Below are 22,981 nucleotides of genomic sequence, written 5' to 3'. Positions count from 1 at the left end.
AGCTCTAGGTTAAATCACTCATACTGCAAATAAGCACATCCCAAATTACGGCCTTCTGAGTTTACATTATCAGATAAAATAAAGACAGCAGGAAGCGTCTGGCCTTATTCCTTGGTCATAACAGCACAGTGTGGGACACTTTATACTTTACTAGAATGCCATTTAGATGATAGCCAGGTTATTCCTTTCAAAGCGCTTGAAAACATGTTTACAGAAGTGATAGCCTGCAGCAGATACAGATTATTTCCAATTTAAGATTCAATGAGCACATAAACTGCCAAGACAGGTACATACTAGATCCATGCTTCAGTAGCTGAGAGGAAGTGCAGCCAAGACAGCCTTGGGTGTTAATGAGGCCACATCAATAAAACAGATACGTCAAGAACTAAAAATTATCCTTTGTGACCATTCTATTCAGTGTGAATGCCCTTGTCATCCTCATCCATGGGATGAACTCCTGCTGTCCTCTTAACCATGAAAGGATCAAGGAAGTATTCAGGATTCCCAAAGGCGAGCTAACCAGTAGCTAGTGGACTGCTTCAGGCTGCGCCTAGTACAGGATGAATCAGCACCTCTCACTGAAGGGACCAGAACTCACTGCAGGGCAGTGAAGCTGAAATTCCATGTTGCTAAAACCCAGCAGCTATGTCTTCGCCAAGCCCTAACTTCCCAGTTACTTCTCCTCCACGTTGCTGGCCATTCTTGCAAGACATGGCACTTCCCTGACAGGCCACTAAGATCCACAGTTACTATCAGAGAAGAGCCCCACTCTCATAGATAATGACAAGAAATAACTTGGACATTTACACCTCAGGTAAGGGAAGAAGTTAATGAGAACTTATTGGTTAGAAAAAGAGCTTGTTTCAACACAACAAATACCATGTACATGCATGTAAATTAATGGTTCTCAACCTGTGGGTTGCTACCCCTTTGGCCACTGAAAGATCCTTAGGAAGAGGTTGCCTAAGGCAACCGGAAAACACAGATATTTACAATTCATAACCATAGCAAAATTACAGTTATAAAGTAGCAATAATTTTATGGTTGAGGTCGCAACATGAGAAACTGTATTAAAGGCTGGCAGCATTGGGAAGGTTGAGAATCACTGCAGTATCAAATGATACTGCCCACATTGAGGCTTGACCCTTCCCATCTAATTAGCCCAGTCTACAAACTCCCTCCAGATAATGCCAGAGGTTCATCTCCTGGATTAGTCTAGATACTGTCAAGTTCACGATTAACATTAATCATCACATTTGATTGGCAAATGTCTGCTCTCAGCCTTCATCTCAGCCTTGGTTGCTGTAGAAGTTTTTTGTCTTTGGTTTTTGGTTTTTCGAGACAGGGTTTCTCTGTGCAGCCTTGGCTATCCTGAACTCGCTTTGTAGACCAGGCTGCTGTAGAATTTTTATCAGGGGAACCTTGTTTGGTCATAAGGACTTCTGTTGATTGGATAAGATCCACTCAGCTCTTCAGGTAGAAATTTTTACTTATAGTCAACTGATGATGGGCTTTTTAAACCACATTTAGCAAATGCCTTCACAGAAAGAGTTTAGTGTTTGTTGAGCAACTTGGAAACATAGCCTTAGCTGAATTGACAGAAAACTAGCCATCACAATTTACCTTCCCGTCCAAGGTATGGGAGGCACTTCTAGAGCTTTTCTCCTGGCTTTCTTCAATTTACAGTGCAACACCTCCCCCCCCACCCACCCCAAAGCTTTGAAAATACAACTTATTTTTCTTTTTTGTTTTATGTGTATGTGTAGAAAATAAGTTCCCATACAATACATTCTGATCATAGTTCACTGTCCCCACAACTCCTCCAAAATCCCCCTACTTACTCACCTACCCACCCAACTCTATGACCTTTATTTCTATCTTTAGAAAACAGACAAGCACTTTTTAAAAAACAGAATGTTTTAAAGCACAAGAAACATAAACATACTAAAACAAAAAAATGGAAACCATAATATACAAGCAAAAGGCTAATAAGAAAAAAATGGCCAAAAAAAAAAAAAAAGCCATATGAGACAAAAAGTCTACAAAAATAGAATTGAGTTCTGTGGTGGTATGAATAAGACCCCCAAAGGCTCATATATTTGAATTGTTTGGTTGTCAGGAAGTGGCATTACTTGAAATGGATTAAGAGGTATGTTCTTGTTGTGGTAGGTGTGGCTTTAGTGGGGTGGGTGTGGCCTTGTGTGTCACTGAGAGGGTGGGGTTTGGGGGTTTCAGAGGCCCAAGCCAGGCCACTGGCTCTCTCTTCCTTCTGCCTGTGGGATCCAGCTATAGATCACTCATTCACTTCTCCAACACTGTGCCTGTCTGAGAGCCACCATGCTCTCTATGACGACAAGAGACTAAACCTCTGAAACTGAGCAAGCCCTAGTTAAATGTTTTCTTTTTTAAGAATTACTATGGTCATGGTGTCTCTTCACAGCAATAAAATACTAACACAAATTCATTTTTATATTACTCATCTACTGCTGGGCACGGGGTTCCTTTAAGTGAGGTTGATATACCTAGTGAGACTCCATTGGAAAAGACTAATTTTTCCTTTGCAAGCAGATGTCAATTGGAGATACCTTCTTGGTTAGGAATGGGAATTTTTGTCTACTTTTTAACCTCTCAGTGCTGGGAATCTCCTCTGGCTTGGACCTCTCTGCTGGTCCTGTGCATGCTACCACAGTCTTGGTGAGTTAATATGTGTGTCAGTCCTATTGTATCATGAAAACACTATTTCTTTTGTGCTATATGTCTCCTCTGGCTCTAACAGTCTTTCTACTTCCTCTTCTGAATAGTTCCCCGAACCCTGAGGGAAAGTACTTGATGAAGACATCTCATTTACAATGGAGTGTTCCAAGACATCTCTGTGTCTCTGTCTCTGTCTCTGTCTCTGTCTCTGTCTCTCTCTCTCTCTTTGCACACTGTCCAATTATAGGTGTCTGTATTAGTTCCCATCTACCATAGGAGAAAGTTTCTCTGATAGACACCTTCCCTGAGGAGACAGTGATTTGTGGGTACAGCAGAATGCTGATAGGAGTCATTTTATTGCTATGTCCCTTTGGCAAAGCGATAGTATTTCATTTTCCCCTAGGCCTAGGGCCTAATTGGTCTCAGGCTCTTGGCCATCTGAGTACTATTGGGCATGGAGTGGGCCTTAAATGAAATCAGAGAGTGCTTGCTTACTCCAACAACTTTTCTGCCACTATTGTACCAATATACTTACAGGCAGGTCAGCATTGTAGATCACAGGTTTTGGAGCTGGGTTAGTGGTTAACTTTCTCCTGTGGTAGCATGCAAGGTACCTTCCAGTACTATGAACACAAGTCAGTAGTGGTGAACACTCTAATTAGGTACCAGCTATACTTCTCCATATTCAATGAGATATGTAAGGGCCTTATTGGTGAAAGCTCTTATCTACAGGAGGTTAATACCAAGTCAACTTAAGCCACACACTTGGAGATGAGGAAATCACTACTAGATAGGCCAGCAGGCCTGCTGTGATGTCTGTTTGGAGTCAGCCTTTAAGGTGTTACTTGGATTCCATATTTTTTTAAATGGCAGGATATTCTTTTTCCAGTGCATACACCCAAGTAAGTGCCTATGGGTCCATTTGTGGAAATACTGTGAAAGTCATTCACACGCTCTTATTGTCCTTCTTCATAAGAACCCACTTGCTATTTCCCAGATCTGAAAATGAGCTGAAGTTGGTTAAGCTCAACAATGAGGAGTTCATTGGGAGGAACCTCCTTCCGCCTTCCATTTGCTCTTTTGCAGCCTATATTGAACAACTTTATTATCTGTTGGCTGTTCACCTGTTCACCATGTTCCTTCCATTCGCCATCTCCCAACTCTTTGAAAATAAAGTGCTCCTGGTTTCCCTTCAGATTATGTGGTCAAGTATGTGGCCTCCTGGAGTCTTAGTGGTTAACCACCTCTACTTGATCTCTTTACTCATGGGCCCTTGGTCTTTGTAGATGCTAATAAAACCACTCCTAAGAGTCTTCTTTACTGCAGAAGAGACCAATTCTGACACTAGGGAAACTTGTGTCCCTCTCACCAGTGCCCTTCCATTGGCATCTATCTGTTTATGTCTTCTGGCTCTGACTCTCTGCAGATACTGTCTTTTGGTTGCATTTTTGGCTCTATGTAGCCTTTGTCCTCAGCACTTTCATCCCTCCCTTGGCTGCTTTCCAGAACAGCTCAAGCCTCTTTATTCAGTGTTGGTCATTACAGCTCCACGCTTCTGTGAGCTACTTTAGTAGGTACTGATGACTCCTGGATCTCCCTGTGGGACTAGGTTCTGTGTCCTGAGAAAAGACTTGCGCAAATCTAAACTCTTGCTCTTTATTTGTGTTTGTGCATCTTTGTTTATACATGCACATGTGTGCATATATGTAAAGGCCAGAGGTAGATATCAATCAAGTGTCTTCTTCAGTTGCCCTCCTTGATTTTTTGAGGCAGGGTCCTTTGTTGAATCTAGAGCTTGATGATAAAAGCTATGGTGGCATCGTGGTTCATAGGCTCATGTATTTGAATGCTTAGTCCCCACTTGGTTGGAGGAGGTGTGTTACTGGAGGGAGGCTTTGACTTTTTTTTTTTTTTTTTTTTTTTTTTTTTTTTGGTTTTTCGAGACAGGGTTTCTCTGTGTAGCCTTGGCCATCCTGGACTCACTTTGTAGACCAGGCTGGCCTCAAACTCACAGCAATCTGCCTGCCTCTGCCTCCCGAGTGCTGGGATTAAAGGCATGCGCCACCACGCCTGGCTCTCATAGAGGCTTTGACATTTTAAAAGTCCATGACAGGACCAGTTTCTCTCTCTTTTCCTGCTGCCTGCAAATCAGGATGAAAGATATTAGCTACTGTTCCAGCTCTATGCTTGCCTGCCTGCCTGTCTCCCCACTATGATGGTCATAAATTAACCCTCTGAAACTGTAAGCAAGCCCCCAGTTAAATGCTTCCGTTCAAAGTTGCCCAGGTCACGATATTTCTTCACAGCAATAAAACAATAACTAGGACTGGTGGCTGCCCAACAACCCCAGGGATCTTCCCATCTCTGCCTTCCCAGTGCTGGGCTCACAGACACACATTTGGAATTTTTCCATAGGTTCTGAGCACCTAGCCTGGACTCTCTCTCAGAATAACAACAAAGATTCCAGGGGTACTAGCGGAAATCAAGCCTCCAGGACTGGCCCAACACAAAGTTCCTATAAGTGTTCAACTAGGCAGTTTAGCTATCCTGTCCAGATAAAGCAATACTCAATGACCTTGGCAACAAAAAGGGAAATTGCAGTTCACACTGCCTGACTTAGAAAGACAGGCATCCTGGTGCCCTTCTAGTCTGAAATATGCCTCTGCTACCTATGAAGAAACCTGGGACCTCTGATTCTCATGAATCTGATTCTTCCAGAGAAACAGGTGCACACTGTTTTGGCCCTGCCATTGCCAGAGGTAAGTCAACTCATCTTTGCTTTTAAATAAACAGATACAGAGAAAGGTTACAGTGGGCAACATGCCTGCATCAGGTTGCCCTGAAATTTAAAAACAATAAATGCAGACTTCCTGCTGGGACCACACTCTTACAATATGTAAATGACCTCCTTCTAGCCTCTAAAACTAAATTAAATTATAAAACGGCCACTGAGGGACTGATGCAAGAGTTACAAACCTTGGGCTACAGAGGCTGCCTAGCTTGGCTACCAGCTGAAGGGAGCCTGTTTCAGATTAGGACTGCTGCCATCCTTCACATACTAACTCCAAAGACTAGGAAAGAGGTTCAAGAACTCCTAGGTGCAGCTAAGTAGTGCTGCTTCTGGATACCAGAGTTTGTAAAAACAGCAAGACACCAGCACAAAGTGGACCACTGGGCCCCTAATCCCTAATCTGGACTGAGTCTAAACAAAAGGCATTTAAGGCTTTAAAAGCCTGGCCTGGTGGCACACACCTTTAATCCCAGCACTCAGGAGGCAGAGGCAGGTGGATCACTGTGAGTTTGAGGCCAGCCTGATCTACAAAGCGAGTCTAAGATAGCCAAAGCTACATAGAAAAATCCTGTCTCGGGGAAAAAAAAAAAAAAAAAAAAAAAAGCAGCTCCGACTTTAAGCTGCAGTCCTAGCACTTCCAGATGTCTCAAAAATCCCAGCACTCCAGAGGCAGAGGCAGGTACATTGCTGTGAGTTTGAGCCCAGCCTGGTCTACAAAGTGAGTCCAGGACAGCCAGGGCTATTACAGAGAGAAACTCTGTCTCAAAAAAACAAAAAACAAAACAAGAGTTTTAACCCAACCTTAGGAGCCATGGAAATATCCTGTGACAAACATGTCCAAATGATTAGGCTCTGTAGCCACAGGATGGCCTATCTGTCTAAGAGCTGTAGCAGCAACTGCTTGCCTAATGAAAACAAAAACAAAAACAAAAAACTTTGAGTCAGGATCTTATACCTCACAGTTGCACCCTATACTGTTGAGACCCCTTCCTCCAAAGAACACCAGAACACTGGCAGTCTATGCCTGTGTGAGTCAGTATCAGGCCCCACTCCTAGACCACCCTTGAGTACAATTCAAGAAACCCAATGGCATCCATCCTGCTAACCCTCTTGCCTGATGATGACCTGCAGCAGCTCACCCATGACTGCTACACGATGAAAGGTGAAACCAGGTACGTAGGGTTACTGTAACCCAAACAATCTGAGCCCAAGCCAGATCAGCCCAGAGAACAGAACTGATCGATCTGACCCAGGCTCTCAGATGTGGAAAAGGAAAGTCCACCACCATCCATATACACGGAGAGTTGTTGTGTTTTTACTACTGAGCATACCCACGATACCATCAATAGAGAAAAAGCGCTTCTCATCACTGGGAAAAGGACTTTAAAAACGGAGAAAATCTTGACCCTTCTAGAGGTTACTTAGCTTCTGCTGCAAATTGCTAGCGCCCAATGCCCCACTGCTGAGAACATCAAAAAGATGACTCTCCTAAGGCAAAAGGTAACCTGGCCACTGACCTGGCTGCCAGACAAACAGCCCTAAGACCAGAGGGGCCTGTTGGTATTCTGATGGCATAACCTGACCCAGTGCTGCCTGAGAGTTCATGATACAACTAAGAGGAAACAGAGGATTCAAAGAAAAAATGGGCAGTTTAAATCCACAGGTTGCTGGAGGACACCAAAGGGAAAATTCATTCCAAGAAATAACCAGCAGGACTGTTGGTAACTGACCTTCACCAGGCTACTCTTCGGGGGTCCATAGAACACTCCAGGTTGCTCAGACCAAGGTATGCTACACCTAGAGTACACAGTCTAGCACAAAAGGTCTCAGCCAGATGCCACGTTTATGTTCAAATGAATCCCAGAGTCCTTACCCAGGAACGAGAGGCCAAGCCTCCAGCGTACCCTGGGAAAACTGACTTCTCAAAGATCTGTCCTGCCAGAGGAGAGAGAATACAAGTGCTTACTAGTTTTAATAGATAACTTTTCTGAGTGGGCAGAGTGTTCCCCACCCAGACTGAAACTGCTCAAATATTCAAATAGTAGCTAAAAAGCTCCTTCAGGAACTCACCCCCTGGTGTGTCCTTTCCTTAACAATGGGGTCCAAACAATGGCCAGACATTCACCGCCAAAACAAAACAAAAAACAAACAAAAAAAACCTTCTCAATAAATAGCTAAAGTTTTAGGCATAGATTAAAAACTTCATTGTGTACATAGACCTCAGAATTCTAGGCAGGTAAAAAATAGCAACTAAGCAGGATATTAACCCTAACAAAACTCTCATTAGAGTCCAGTGAAGAATAAATAGACCTCCTTCCTTTGCTTTGGACTCACTGCACTGCACCCCATAGAACATAGGATTTACCATCTACAAGACCATGTTTGGAAGACTTCCCACACTGCTTCCCAGGCTCAGAGGCCAGGAGTTAACAAAACTCTTAACTATTCCTTTCTCAAATCATTACAGGCCCTCCAGTTCTCCAAAAAAAAAAAAAAAAAATGGATATTCACTGAAATATCCAAAAGACCCAACTGACCTCCGAGTCCACCATCAGTTTCCCATTGTTTGAGTCCAGTGATACTGTCTTGGTTAAGCAGGTAGCCAAAGGGATACTGAGCCCAACTTGGAAAGGACCCTACATGGTGATTCTCTCCACTCCTACAGCTGTGAAAATAGCTGCATTACAGCATGGATCCACCACACCCAGGTCAAAAAGGCAGAAGCCACAGACACAGCCAAATAGACAATCTCTCGAATGGACCCATTAAAAGTAAGGTTTCACTGAGCCACAGGCCCTTCCACACTCCCTGCCCTTCTACCTCCTCCTGAGTCTTATGGGTGATATAAATATAGAGTCATAGTCTGACTCCCACTGCCCTCAGAACTGGACCTGGGAACTCAGAAAAGACAGATACAGTAGAGGTGATAGCTAATGTGGCTACAGACCAGGAACCTATATTCCATCCTGACCTTTGCTCACTGATGCCCACTTAAGTGTCTGGTTGTACTGAAGAAAGGAAAGATATGGAAGTTTCTCTTCAGAGATAGGAATACAGAGTTTACAGTTTTTTGCATGCCCTGTGGCTGGGCCCTAGTTGTTAAAAACAAGGGAGTTTCTATTGTAAAAATTGGGGTTGTAAAACAGAGGCTTCTGAAAACACATGGATGAATATACAGAAAGATACCCCTCCCTGCAATAAATGCACAATAGGAAAATGTACTCTAATGGTCATAAAATTAAAAATCTAAAAATCCATTAGAAAGATGGCCTTTGGAAAACAGGCAAAACCTGTGGAATCAGACTTTCTGCAACTGGAAGAGATCCTGGGGATGGAGTTAATCATCCCCAGCCAGAATCAGCAAGGATCACTGGTCATTCTTAGACCCCCGTTGGCCATACAGAGGGATAGGAACTAACCAGATTGTCAGCCCATTGACTGACAAAACTTGCTGTGACTAGGGGCAGCCTAGATTAATGTCAGAGGGCCTACGAAGGACTGGAACTTGCCTAACATCCAAAACCTTTAACCTAGGCACTTCCTCTTGTTCTGATGCCTGCCGTTCTACCTTATGGGTTAACTCATCTGGAGAACAGCAATGTTACTAAGCCCCTGACACTACTTGGTAGGCATTTACCAGTGTAGAAAGTAACAAGCCCCAAGATCTTAGCACAACTGACTCCATGATGGAAGCACCATTCAGGCCATAAAACTCAGCACATAGATAGCACCATCTGCCAAAATGAAAGCAAAGGCCTAATCCATTGAAGTCCATAGTTCTGAGAAAAGCTCTAAATGTACTGACCTTGTTTTTTGGACTTCTGTAGTTCTTCTGGCTAACTGTTGTTGTTACTGAAGTATGTCAACCTGGCATATGATTTTTGTACTTAAAAGCTCACCCTGAGGAAGGTTCAGTGCTACACTGGGATCATGACTACATTCTAAAACCTTTCTATCTACCAATGAGTCTAACTCTCACCCTCATCAAAGAAGCTTTCCACAAGAGAAAATTACAAAAAGTAGTAACTAATCAAAATGCAGAGAACAATTGACAATGGGGTGCCCAACCCCAATTAATATATCTGCAACACATCCCTACACCTAAGGCTCAGGGAGCATCACAGAGGAAGGGACAGAAAGATTCTAAGTGTGAGAGGACTAGGACGTCTGCTGGAAGACTATGTCTTCTAGATATGACAAGAAAGAAACACTGATGAAATCTCAGCAATACGGCTGTCAAAACGAAACCTGAATAATTACACCACTTGACTTGCCAATATGGATAGGGGAAATCTCAAAGGCCTAGATGAAGAGCTATGGGCAATTAAAGACTGATGATAGGGAAAATTTATCTTCCCCAAGGAAGAGTTCCTTAAATGTTTATCCAAACCTAGTTGTCAGTCCTGAAACATACATAGACATACACTAAACAGACTCATCAGGTTGCAATTATATAATTATTCATATATATGTATATATACATATATAACAGTAATAATTAAATAAAGGGTTATGAATTTGAGTGGGCATGGGAGGTGATGGAGAGAGTGGTGGAACAGGAGAAAATGATTTAATTATATATTTTTTAAAGATTTATTTATTTATTATTATGTATACAGTGCTCTGTCTGCATGAACACCTGCAGGCCAGAAGAGGGCACCAGATCTCATTATAGATGGTTGTGAGCCACCCTGCGGTTGCTGGGAATTGAACTCAGTCTCAACCTCTGTAAGAGCAGCCAGTGCTCTTAACTCTGAACCATCTCTCCAGCCCCAATTTAATTATATTTTCAATCTTAAAACTTTTTAAAGAAAGCTGAGAAGGAACTGCTAATTGTTGAAGCATTCTTATACTTTTTGCATAACTATAGTCCTTCTGTTGAGACCTACTTTACTTTAGCTGTATAACTGTAGCTCCTCCGTTAACACCTGCTTTTGTCTTTAGCATAACTGAAGCCATTTTTATGTTTAGTCTCCATTTTGGTCATAAGATGAAAATGAGCTCAAGCCCTCAAGCTCTGCCTATGCTGACACAAGAATAGCCTTTACTTACACTTCAATAATTCAGTCTTTGCTGCTTAGAATAAAAGGATAGATGATAAATATATGTTCTGCTTGAATTAAAGATAAATGTATGTTTTGTTAGAGTTAAATCACAACACCCTGCTATATTCCTTTCTCCCAGAAAGCTAGAAAAGTCCCCAAAAATTCCCCTACCCTAAGTCCCAGCCAATCAGCATAAAATGTTTTGTCTGGTTACTAGAAATAATATACCTGGAACAAAAATTGATTCTTCTTGCTTTGCTAGACATGATATACCTGGAATAGAATTGATTCTTCCTGCTTGGTTTTGGTCTTTTTCCTTTAAAAGCTCATTTTGAGAACAGCTCAGCTGTCACAGTTCAGTTCCAGAATCCAGACTGGACAGAATCCAGACTGGTCAGACTTTGCTCAGTATTCTATAAACTTCCATCTAGCTGAGTCTGGTGTCCCAGTGGTCAGTGTGAGGCTATTCCTGAACCCCAACACTAATCACACTAGATAGGCAATGGAAATGACAACTTCCCATCTCAGCAGAGCGGTGACTTGAGAAGCCCAGAAGGAAGCTTTGTCTGGAACCCCAAAAAAGCACAATGATTAGCCAAACAGTACAAAACAACCAATGCCCATCCATAAACAAATCCCACCTCTCTGCTCATTATGATGCAGCCATGAAAAAACCAGTACTAGCAACGTGCTACAATGTCAGCTTTAAAAACACACTAGGTTAAAGCAAGGAGACACAACGGGCCAATTTTACATAACTTCACTTAAGGGAAACACTCAAAACATGTTCTATTTAATCTTCACCATCAACCTAGGAGACATACCTCTAGGTGTGTCTGTGGTAATTCCAGAATGGTCTATGAGGAACTGCCCATCCTCAGTGTGGGTGGCACCATATCATGGGCTGAAATCCTGAACTGGATAAAAAGGGAGAATCAAAGAGTAGCTGAGCACCAATATTCAGTTCTCTCTGCTTCCTGAGTACACAATATGGCCACATACGACTCAGGCTCCCGATACATGACTGCCTCACCAGAAAGGACAGTATCCCCTCAAACTATAAGGTAAAAGAGCTGTGAAAATGATTCAGTGAGAAGGGAAAGCCTTTGCTGAACAAACATGGAAGAATTGAATTTGGCTGTCTAGCACTTACATGCTGGGTGAGTAAAGAGGCAGCCAGATCCCAAGGATACACCAGTTAGCCAAGCCAGTCTAGCCCAAACATCTAGCTCTCAGTGCAGTGATAGATCCTGTCTCAAGAAAGGTGGAGAGTGACAAGACACCTGAAAGTTGAACAAGAGCCTCCACACCTGCATGCACATAAGCAAAGAAAATAAACTTTGATCAGGCATTTTTGAAAGTTTGTCACAGAAATGAAAAAAGCAACAAACAGGTGAATCCATAGAAATAAAAGCCTATTTCTGTTTGTCAGGGACAAGAGTAGAGAAAGGTATTGTAAGGAGGCAGCCACAAGAGCCCAGCCTTCTCAAAGCTACTCTTAGATTTTGCTCCCCCGTTTTGTTATCAAGGGCAAACTAGGTTGACATTCCCAAGCGGCCCCTTGAAACACTTTCCTAATTGTTTGTTAAATGATAAAAGTATATATTGCCTACAAAGCCCTCAGTACAGATGACTCACTTCTTTGTTGCCTTTCATCTTGAGCTCCAGACCAAATGTAGGAGGATAAATTAAGAATCTTGGATTCCAAAGTGGATTGTCTTGAAAATTGGTTAAAGGCCTTGAGGCCAGGTGTCCTGGATTAAGCCCAGCCTCCAACAGAAACTCTCTTGCTTATTAACCCATAGTGTTAAAATTTGATTGGATGACTCTGACACTTACCAATGCTACCTCGCCTTTGCAGTTTTCACCCTTTTAAATATGCAATACAGCTTCCCCTCAGGGACGCAGTTCAGATCCCTAACTGGCCGCCTCCCTGAGCTCAGAAAATAAAGCTTTCATTTTAAGCTTCTGTATCTGAAGTTGAGTTTTCTCAGAATCCACCCCAAACCCAACAGTATCAATGATTTAGAACTACATAAAAATGGTATAAGTCCAACACTGAATGGACCAAATGAAACTGAATTAATCAGAATGATTAATTTTATTTTATATGAATTTCACCTCAATACAAATAAATAAGTTACAAAGAAAAAACAGACATTTATGTAACCATCAAAAAATTAAAACAAATTTAAGGTACATACTCTAGTCAATATCATATATTTGCCCAGGGACAATAGATCATGTTTGTTAGGTTTTTTTAAATCTAAGCTATCCAGCTACTGAAACTATAGCCGTCTCAACAACTCTGTCATGTAAAGGATTTAAAGAACTCAGGCCCCAATACATTATTTACAGAAATAACAAAGAGAATTTAATACTTATGCAACAAAATTCACTTTCAAAGAACTGGGCAGCTGAGAGGCTTCAGTAATGTCTCCAGTCACTGGCATGGAAGGACTCGCGCTCCCGAGAGTGCCTATGCTTCTTATGCTTATGGGACTTATCGGGAGGACTCCAACTTCTACTTCTACTTCTATGACTCCGCCCTTCAGAATGGCCACCATGCCTGCTGGAATGAGTACCTGAGCTCCGCCCTCTATCTTTCTCTCTGCTCTTTTCTTCTCCCTCCCTCCTACTTGAGGACCTATATTCATGCTTGGGTTTCTCTCTCTTTGGCTCCCACTCAGGGTCCTCTGCTCTCCCCTGGAAGGAACTCCTGGCATCAGGGGAGTCTGCGTGATGCTTCTTCCCCTCTCTACAGTCAGACTTCTGTGCTCTCTCTGAGTTCCTGCTGCTGTGCTTCTTTGGGCCATGGTCATCCTTTTCCTTTACTGTCTTGCTTCTGGAGGACAAAGAGTAGGATGGCAGCTCTGCTTGTTCCTTGCGTTCAGTCTTCTCTTTTTCTTTCTTTTTTTTCTTTTTCTCTTTTTTGTCTGGGGGAGGGGCAATCAATAAGAAAAAAAACACACATACAAATCTCTTTAAAATGTGCCTTTCTTCTTTCAGTAGATCACATAAGACTGAGACATTCCAAATTGTCCCTATGCTAGTAGAGGGAAAATGTGTATGTGATATGAACCAATCAATGGTTATGAGCCTGAAAAATGTCTTCAAATCAAACTAGACACCTGTTACTCCTCATAGGTCAAGTTGTTCAAGATAACCCCACACAGAAGGGCTGTATCTCCAAAAGCAATCTCACGTTGAGATACGAAACGATTAGAACTGCAACATATGAATCTAGAGACACACCATTCTGTCCACACCACTAGCTTTCCTTCCTCAGACACTTCTGCTTTCTCAATCAAAGTAAAGAACCTCAAATCTTTCCCTTTTACACTAGAGTGGATTTATTAGAGCAGATTAGTGACTATCTGTGCATGCTTATAAAAGAAGACACTGAGACTACCCACTCCTCTCCTCAGTTCTAACACTCCACCTTTGTTGCAGGATACCTGATCACACTGTAAATGCAAGGTTGTGGTGTTTACTGGAAAAATCTGTTTCCAGTTGTGGTGTGGCTCAGCCCTAGCACACACCTTTAATCCAGGAGCTTTCTCTTTGAGTCTTGTAAACAGGATTAAATAAAATTAAGCCTAGGTCAAGAGGTGGAGCAAGCAACCAGTTGACAAGGAATAAACATAGGAAAAAACCATACAGAGTAAGAGGAAGTCAGGAGGATGGATAGGGAGACACACAGGAAGTAGTAGAAGGGAGGGATGTTCAGCTTGCGAGTTTTGGAGATGGCTAGGGAAGGAACTTTCCTTACGGGACATCGGATGAGGAGGAAGGTCAGCTGGGTGCTTTCCTTGCCTCTCTGAGCTAGCAGGCTTTTACCACAATATCTGGCTCTTGGTAAAATCAAACATTTAATATTTAGTTTAAAAACAGCACACCTTTTTTGTGCTTTTTTGTGAGTCTGACATCTTCATCTTCAGAGACCTCGGGAGAACTTGGTGGAGGTGTCTTAGCCCCACAGCCCTTCTCTTGGAGCTCTCTGGTCACATCATCCACATCTTCTGATTCCTGAGGAGCCCGGTAGTTTGCCACATGGTCCACTCGGATAGTTCTTCCCTTGATCTAAGCAAGGCCAGAAATATTTCAGCAAAGACAGCCCCTGCAGCACACTATTTGAACAAACTACACAGAACCAAGGTTCAAACCACATTCATTGCCTGGCATAAAGAAGACATACTCAGCTGATATGTTATAGCATATGTAGCTAATATTAACACACAGCACCCAGGGCAGATGAATGGGGCCTGGGGCAGGCGAGACCTCTGGGACAATCATACACAGACACCACTGCTGCTACCACCATCATCACCACCACCACCACCACCACCACCACCACCCACCATCACTCACCACCACCACCCACCACTACCACCCACCACCACCCACCATCACCCACCACCACCACCACCACCACCCACCATCACTCACCACCACCACCCACCACCACCAGCACCCCCACCACCACCCTGCCATTGCTCTTAATATACTACACACAAATCTCTTCATGTTCTTCATGTGAAGTTAAAAAACAACCAGAAGTATTGCCCTAAATTCTATCACCAAGAAAAACTATGAGAATTTAGGATTTAAAGCACAACTGATTGCCTAGAGGGATAGGAAGACAGCATAGCTGGTAAGGCACTTGCTTTGTAAAAATAAGAATCTGAGGCTAATCCCAAGAACCCACATAATCTGACTGTGGCAGCACACACTTGTAATGCCAGCACTGGGAGGCAGACACAGGAAGACTGCTGGAGCTCATTGGACAAGCAACCTAGCCTACTTGACAAGTTCCAGACAAGTGAAATATCCTGTCTCAAAAAAGAAATAAACAAACAAACAAACAAACAAACAAGATGAAGAGGAGGAGGAGTCAGATGGTGGTAGTTAACTCCAGAAATAGGCAGATCCCTGAGTTCAAGGCCAGCTCGGTCTACAGAGCTAGTTCCAGGACAGCCAAGGATACACAGAGAGACCTTATCTCAAAAAAAAAAAAAAAAAAAAGAAAGAAAAAGAAGAAGAGGAGAAGGAGGAAGAGAGGAAGAAGAGGGAGAAGGTAGACAGATCCTGAGGAATGATGGCTGACCAAAGGCTGTTCTCTGACCTCCACCTATATATGTGCACACACAAATATCTTCACAGACATAATTATTCACAGCATTTAACAAGAAAACAGCATGCCCCAGGAAAGCATGAGGACTAGGAACATGGAATCTACCTGCTATGGCTGCTTTTTTAACACAGTAAGCAGAAGGCAAAAGAAGACCAAAGGGACGAAAGTCTTTTGTTGTTGTTGTGGCACTGGCGGTGGTGGTGGTAATGAACTCAGGGTCTCATATACAGCAGAGAAGCACTCTGACCACCGAGCTCTCTCCATTCCTAGCCCTACATCTTCTTCTCGAGCTCTCATACTGTTTGTACTTCTTCGACACAGGAATTCTTTGTTCCCACTGATTATTGGGCCGTAAGTTTCCCAGGTGAACCACAATAAAATTAACGCTTTGCTTTATAAATGGTCTATTTTCAAGCAGATAGACTTACATTATATAGGTAATATCTGAAACCTGAAGTTTAATTTCACTATTCTACTACAAGAGTACATTTTTACTTATACCTTTAGGGAGCCTAAGAAGCTTCTGTCATCCGTTCTATTTCTCATTTTGATAGTTTTTTGAAAAAGCAATTTTTCTTTGAGGGTGACTTCTCCTGAATGCCACTCCCTTAAAATTTCAGAATGGCTTATTTTTATAGAAGTGGTCACTAGATTTTTAACTAGAGAATTTCCAGGAGCCGATATGCTAAGTCACAGGAGTCACATACTAGATACACGTGGCTCTGAGGAAGCCCCCATTTCCCTAGCACAGCACAATATCCAGTGTTTCTAGTCTCTTTACTCCCTAATGTACTAGAACAGATGGGAAAACATCTCCCAGATAAGGGGACACGGTACCCATGTTTCTGGAACAACAGTTTGCTAACGCATAGGAAAAAAGAACAAGTCCTGGCAGGCGCATGAGGCAGAAAATGGTTTCCTGGAATCATTCCCTATCCGGAGTGTCTAAGCACTTCTGCAACCTCCACAATATATCCAGCTGACCAGCGCTGTTCCTGGGGCTGTAAACAGCAGGTTAAAAAAAAAAGAAGTCTACCACATGCACAGGAAATGTCCAGCCAAATCCTGCACAGTAAGCACGTTTACCTTAATCCCATTAAAATTGTCAACAGCCAGAACTGTGCTCCTCTGGTCTTCATAACACAGGAAACAGAATCCTTTGGATTTTCCAGTCTTCTTGTCTCTCACAAGATTAATATTGACAATCTCCCCATATCTGTTTATTTTATAAGATGTATTATTCAGTTAAAATGCAACATCTTTCATACTCAATGATCAAACAAAATTCAAGTAATAGAGTCTGTGTAGGAGACATTGAAAAAGATGACACAGTAGGTTGAAAATAAAAAGCTAAATTAGCTAAAAATAAACTCTAAAATCTACAGTATACACTCAACAATTAGTGTGATAAAACTATAAATAATATTTTAAACAGAAGCCTGCTACTGGAACTAGAGCATGAGTCAGTGGCTAAGAGCACTGGCTGTTCCTCCCAGGGACCCAGGGTCTACTCCCGGCACCCATGTGGAGGCTCAGAACCAACAGTGACTCCGATTCCAGGAGATCCAATGCTCTCTTCTGTCCTGTGCCTGGGCATTCGCCTGCTGCAGACATATACACAAGCAAAACACCCAGACACATAATTTTTAAATGATTTTTTAATAAAACCTGCTACTAATTAGAACTTGGTACCTATTCTCTTAGCTAATAATTCAATGGAAAAAAAGTAAAATAAAATTTAAAATGTCAAGAGTATACCACTCAGAAACTAACAAGAAATTTTAAAATACATAAAAATTTGCAGGATGTAGCTAAGCCAGCTATACTCAGGAAAATCTGTAATCTTACAAAATTTGATTCTTTAAAAAGAATGAATATAAAATAAAACAAACCCAATAAAGACAGGCTTTCATAAAGATCAAAGCAAAAATTAATTGAATACAAAATAGTCTACCTTACTTCTTATAAAACCAATTCCAAATAAAGCTTTATAAATTGTAAGTCATAAAGTAGAACAAGAGTTCATGTATGTTACATGCTTGCAGATATATACACCAATCCAAAATTTAGTATCTCACTCAATGCAAAATAGTGAGTGTGATTCAACTAAAGTTGAGAACTATTTGACAATATAGTAGAGGTATAGCCAATGAAATTAGATAAAATTAGATAAAAATGGAGAAGTAGAAGTACCTCTATTTGCAGATTATATAGTGCATATAGAAAATTAAACAGTGTCAATGATAAACAATGACAAAAATAAACAGTATAACAATTCAGTAAAGTAAAAGAATAAAGTTAAAAGTCATTCACCTTTTATATACAAACAATAATCAGTAGATATAAGGGAAGGAAAAATCCCCTCTATAATACCAATCAAAAAAGATAAAATACTTAGAAATATATCTAATAACTAAGCACTGTACACAGCCTATACGAAAAACTTTCTTAAATCTCCAAAAGACATAAATATAAATTTGTAAATATATAGACAGTCTTCTTTCTTAAATAGGATGACTCAATAGCAGAAAGATGTCAAAAACTCTCAGCAAGGTAGTAAAAAAAATGCAATATAATCCCAGTAAGAACACATTTAACCTTCCAGAGTTAGATAACTTTAATCAAGAATTGAGCTGGGTGGTGGTGGCACATGCCTTTAATCCCAGCCCTTGAGAGGCAGAGACCTGCAGATCTCTGAGAGTTCCAGGATAGCCAGGGCTACACAGAGAAATTCTGTCTTGAAAACAAGAAAACAAAAAATGGATAAACGGACATTACAGTGCAAGTGTAAATTAGTAAAACCATTTCAAGCCAGGCGTAGTGGTGCACGCCTTTAATCCCAGCACTTGGGAGGCAGAGGCAGGCAGATCTCTCTGAGGCCAGCCTGGTCTACAAAGGGAGTCCAGGACAGCCAGGACTACACAGAGAAACCCTGTCTCAAAAAAAAAAAAAAAAAAAAAAAAAGAACAAAAAAAAAACATTTCAGAGAGCAATTCATCAATGCTGATAAAACATACCAAGCTAAATGTGTGTGTGTGTGTGTGTGTGTGCGTGCATGCGTGTGTGTGTGTGTGCGCGCGCGCGCGCGCGCGCACGCGCGTGAATGTGTGCTGTGCTCTAATCCTACAATGCCACACAGAGGGTCCTATGATCATGGATGACCAGGATGTTCAGGATGCCAAAGAGAAAGGGTAATACTGTACCTTCCTGGGAATTCCAGTCTGTTCCACTGCAAGTCCATGCTATCCAATCCCTCAGAAGCCCCTCAAATGATCCAAGGTCTGGGAGCTCCCATGTAGCAATGCTCTGGACCCTTATCTACCCTGGGACTGATCAGGCTCTAGCCTTCCCCATGCAGGGATGTCACTCAGCCTAGAATTAAAATGGCTTTGGTAGCTTTTTGACACTGGGTCTCACTCTGTAGTGAAGGCTGACCTAGAATGCATTATGCAGCCTAGGCTGGCCTCAAGTGGTCCTCCTACCTCGGCCTCTTGACTACTGTCACTAGAGGTACACAACCCCACACCCAGTTTGAAATGCCTTGTTGGTATTACAGAACTACAATACGGAAGCAAACTGCTCTATGTACCTACGAGGCAGGAAGTGAAAGAGGACTTACTGTGAGAAGACACAGATGATGTCTCCTTCTGTCAATTCGTAAGGAAGCCCTCCTAGAAGAAGACAAAGCACACCCCAGCCCAACAAGCATTAGTCAAGGGTTTACTGCACAGTCTGCACTAGGCCGGACACTGCAGAAATCAGTCTAATACAGTAACAGAGTGTGTAAGGTGATGCAGCCCAGAAGAGAAGTAATTAACTCTCAGATCTCTGTGAGCTCGAGGCAAACCTGGTCTAAAGAGTGAGTACCACAGTGAGATGGCTCAAATAAAAAAGAAAAACCACTAACAACAAAGTAATGAACCCTGAGTGGAAAGGCTTGGGTCACCACTTACCAAATTAATCTAATCATTCAGTCCTCACATCCAGGGACCTATAAAGCACACAATTTCCTGCACAAGACTCAGATTTCAAAAACATTACATTCAAATAGCCTATCATTACTCTAACCTACATGTAAACTAAAAATTATAAAGAAAACTGTTAAATAGTTCACAGGAAATCATTTCTCCTGCACGCTTTTTGCCTCGTGTGAAAAAAGGCAACAGTAACATATTTGCCTCACAGGAATGTTACAGAAATAACAGAAAAATGATGTCTATGAAGTACTTAACACAATACCTAGTGGAATAGCCTCTTCCAAAAGTCAAACTGCACAATGACCGGTTGTGACACAGAGTGAATACAGGATAGTAATACTGCTACCAAAGACTCAAGAGTTTCCCACTGTAGGCACTTAGCCGTGATGGTACAATTTTTTTTCAAGACAAGGTTTCTCTGGGTAGACCAGGCTGGCCTCCAACTCACAGCGATCCACCTGCCTCTGCCTCCCGAGCACTGGGATTAAAGGCATGCACCACCACTGCCCAGCGATGGCAAATAATTTTAAGACAGACTAAGGAGGAAGCTTGAGGTCCATTGTATTAACATTTGAGAGAGAGAGAGAGCTGATGGGGAGACAAGTGGTAAACTCCTGCAGCGACTGGGAGAAGGGAGCTGGAGAAGATGCAGAAATATATAGCCATGCCTACTGGATTAGAGGACTGCTCAGAAATAGAGGCTGAGGAGCAGCTGCAAGGGACAGGAAAGCCTTTAGATTTGAAATAAGAAAATCCAGAATGTTAGGGCAAGCATGCTCAGGATTTCAACCAGTACGCAGAGAAAGGATAGAAACAGGGTGTTGGGGGATAAGTTAGAGCTCAAAACATCAGGCAGGCTTAGCAGCAGAGATCAGTAACAACCTCATGGAGGGAAGAACTCCTGGCATGTACAAGTTCATCATCTCACTAAGGGGATCATTTGCTTCCGGTGTCCTTAGCGTGTCTTCAGTTGAAGGAACTTTCCTGACAGTTGCCTCCAGGCCAGATGATTTTAAAGCTCTGCTGGATTAAGTCTTTCTTTTTAAAGATTTTATATATATATATAAAATGTTGTGCCTGCATACACACCTGCATGCCAAAAGGGAGCATCAGATCTCATTAGAGATGGTTGTGAGCCACCATGTGGTTGCTGGGGATTGAACTCAGGGCATCTGGAAGAGCAGTCAGTGCTCTTAATCTCTGAGTCATCTCTCCAGCCCTGGATTAAGTCTTAAGGAAGAGGTACACTACTATGTAATACTTAGGTTTGCTTAAAATCTCTGGTATCCACCCAGGGCCAGGGGTATAATACAGACTGTATTCTTTTCACCAGGGGAAGTAGCTTTCCCTTAACAATGACACCCAGACACCTCCTCCTTTCCAGGTGGCATTTTACATTTTAAGCAAAAGAGCCAGGCGGTGGTGGTGCATGCCTTTGATTCCAGCACTTGGGAGGCAGATCTCTATTAGTTCAGGCTACCCTTACCTACGAAGTGCATCCAGGAACACACACACACACACACACACACACCACACCTCTGTCTTGAAAAACAAAGAAACAAATCTATGGAGTCTCACTCAATGTGTGTACGTACACACACACACACACACACACACACACACACACACACACACACACACACACACACACACACACACACACACACACACACACACACACACACACACACACACACACACACACACACACACACACACACACACACACACACACACACACACACACACACACACACACACACACACACACACACACACACACACACACACACACACACACACACACACACACACACACACACCCTCTGTCTTGAAAAACAAAGAAACAAATCTACTAAGCAGGAGTAAAGCTGGTTTTGAGTGAGGAGTCTCACGCAATGTCTCCCAAGGCAGCTAATGTTTGTCCTGGTTCGTAACGATACAGCAAAGGGCTAGAAGCAAAAGCCAATTATAGGAGAAAATAACTTTAAGGAAGGGCAGATAGTAAACGAGAGCAGAAGAGCATGAGCCCCATAGTTCTGAGGGCTGCAGCATGTCACCTTAAGCAAGTCTATTAACCTGTCTGTCTGCACCTCAGTTTCTTAGTCATCATAATCGATTGATTGTGGACTTAACTGTCTCCAATCAGCCAAACGGCAAAATTTTTAGGACAGTGAACGGTAAACACCAAGTCTTACTAGCTATCATATGAAATGCAAAGGACCTGTGGGCAAACTAGCTACAAGAGTATGGGGTGATGAGCGTGTTCAGAAGTGAGGAGCAGGGGTGCTAAATAACCCGGGGAACGGGGGGGGGGGGGGGGGAGAGGGCAGCGACTCCGAAAGGCCCAGCTAAGGAAAAATGTGGACCTCACCGAGAAATATCCAGGCGCTGTCTTTGTATTCCGAGTGCCAAGACACCTTTTCTGCCACCCCAAGTTGAACCTCTCGCTCATTCAGCTCGTTGATCAGCTTCACCTTAGTTAAAGGGCTGTGCGGGAGGAAGGCAAGACGTTAAGTATATTTCTTCCTCGCTGCCTGAGTTCTAGAAGTGCGTCTTCTCCCGCCCCGGTGGCCTGCAGGCCCTACACCCAGGCGAGAACCGGTCACCGCTCTTGTGGTCCGCCACCCGCAATCCGCTCTCCCTTCCTCAGGGAAATTGACTACCCTCTCCTCAGAGAAACTAAACCCTTACTTCATATTCGCATCTTCGCGCTCCACGCTTCAGACATCAGCTTCCGGTTAAGGCTACAAAGGGCGGGCGCAACCGGCTCGCCCAGCTCAGATTGGATCCGGCTGAACTCGGGGCGGGACTTCCACCGGAAGTTTTCGCACTCTGAAACTTGGCACCGGCACAGCCGCGCGGAAGGGCTTTCTTGCGATTAACGCCCTTTTCTCCAGTGGCGAACTAGTTCCCTAGTTATTCACTGCTTCCCTTTGCGGTGTAGAGCGAGGGCCTGAGCCTAGGCGGTACGGGACCTTCGGCTCCCAGATAATGCGCAGATTGCTTGATTTAGCCTTAAGTGTTAACTGAATGAAGTAGGATGTCTGGTGAGGTGACTAAAGTCCCAGTTCTCCTCAGGCTCAAAAACAGTGCCCCCCCCCAACGCCTCCATGTTCAGGACATAGCTAAAGAAAAGTAAAGAAAATACCTATGAATTGGTAAATCTTGTTTCCCACTACAATATTAACGAAGGGCCAGTGTGCCTCTACAGACTGAATTAGGTAACCCACAGATTTATGAAAGAAATGTGACTCTTTCCCAGAAGCAAGCAGAAATGAATATTGTCAAATCAGTACCTATCGATTGAGGAGATAGTGAATTTAAAAGTTCTGAATGA

At 42.7% G+C, this 22,981-nt stretch overlaps 1 protein-coding gene across 1 annotated transcript; it reads right to left on the bottom strand.

Moving 5' to 3' along the window:
- Positions 1-12,689: 12,689 nt before the first annotated feature.
- Rbmx2 (RNA binding motif protein X-linked 2) lies at positions 12,690-22,445 on the bottom strand. Its single transcript, XM_051141741.1, has 6 exons — positions 22,336-22,445; positions 22,016-22,131; positions 19,284-19,335; positions 16,751-16,880; positions 14,430-14,613; positions 12,690-13,466 (listed from the first exon to the last, which is right to left on the bottom strand). Exons 1-6 carry the CDS (start codon positions 22,338-22,340, stop codon positions 12,958-12,960), a joined length of 996 nt encoding a protein of 331 aa, XP_050997698.1. The 5' UTR covers positions 22,341-22,445; the 3' UTR covers positions 12,690-12,957.
- Between the last annotated feature and the right edge of the window lie 536 nt (positions 22,446-22,981).

Source organism: Acomys russatus, chromosome X, assembly GCF_903995435.1.
Source record: "Acomys russatus chromosome X, mAcoRus1.1, whole genome shotgun sequence".
Taxonomy (NCBI): Eukaryota; Metazoa; Chordata; class Mammalia; order Rodentia; family Muridae; genus Acomys; species Acomys russatus.
This window is presented reverse-complemented; position numbering and strand designations above follow the sequence as displayed.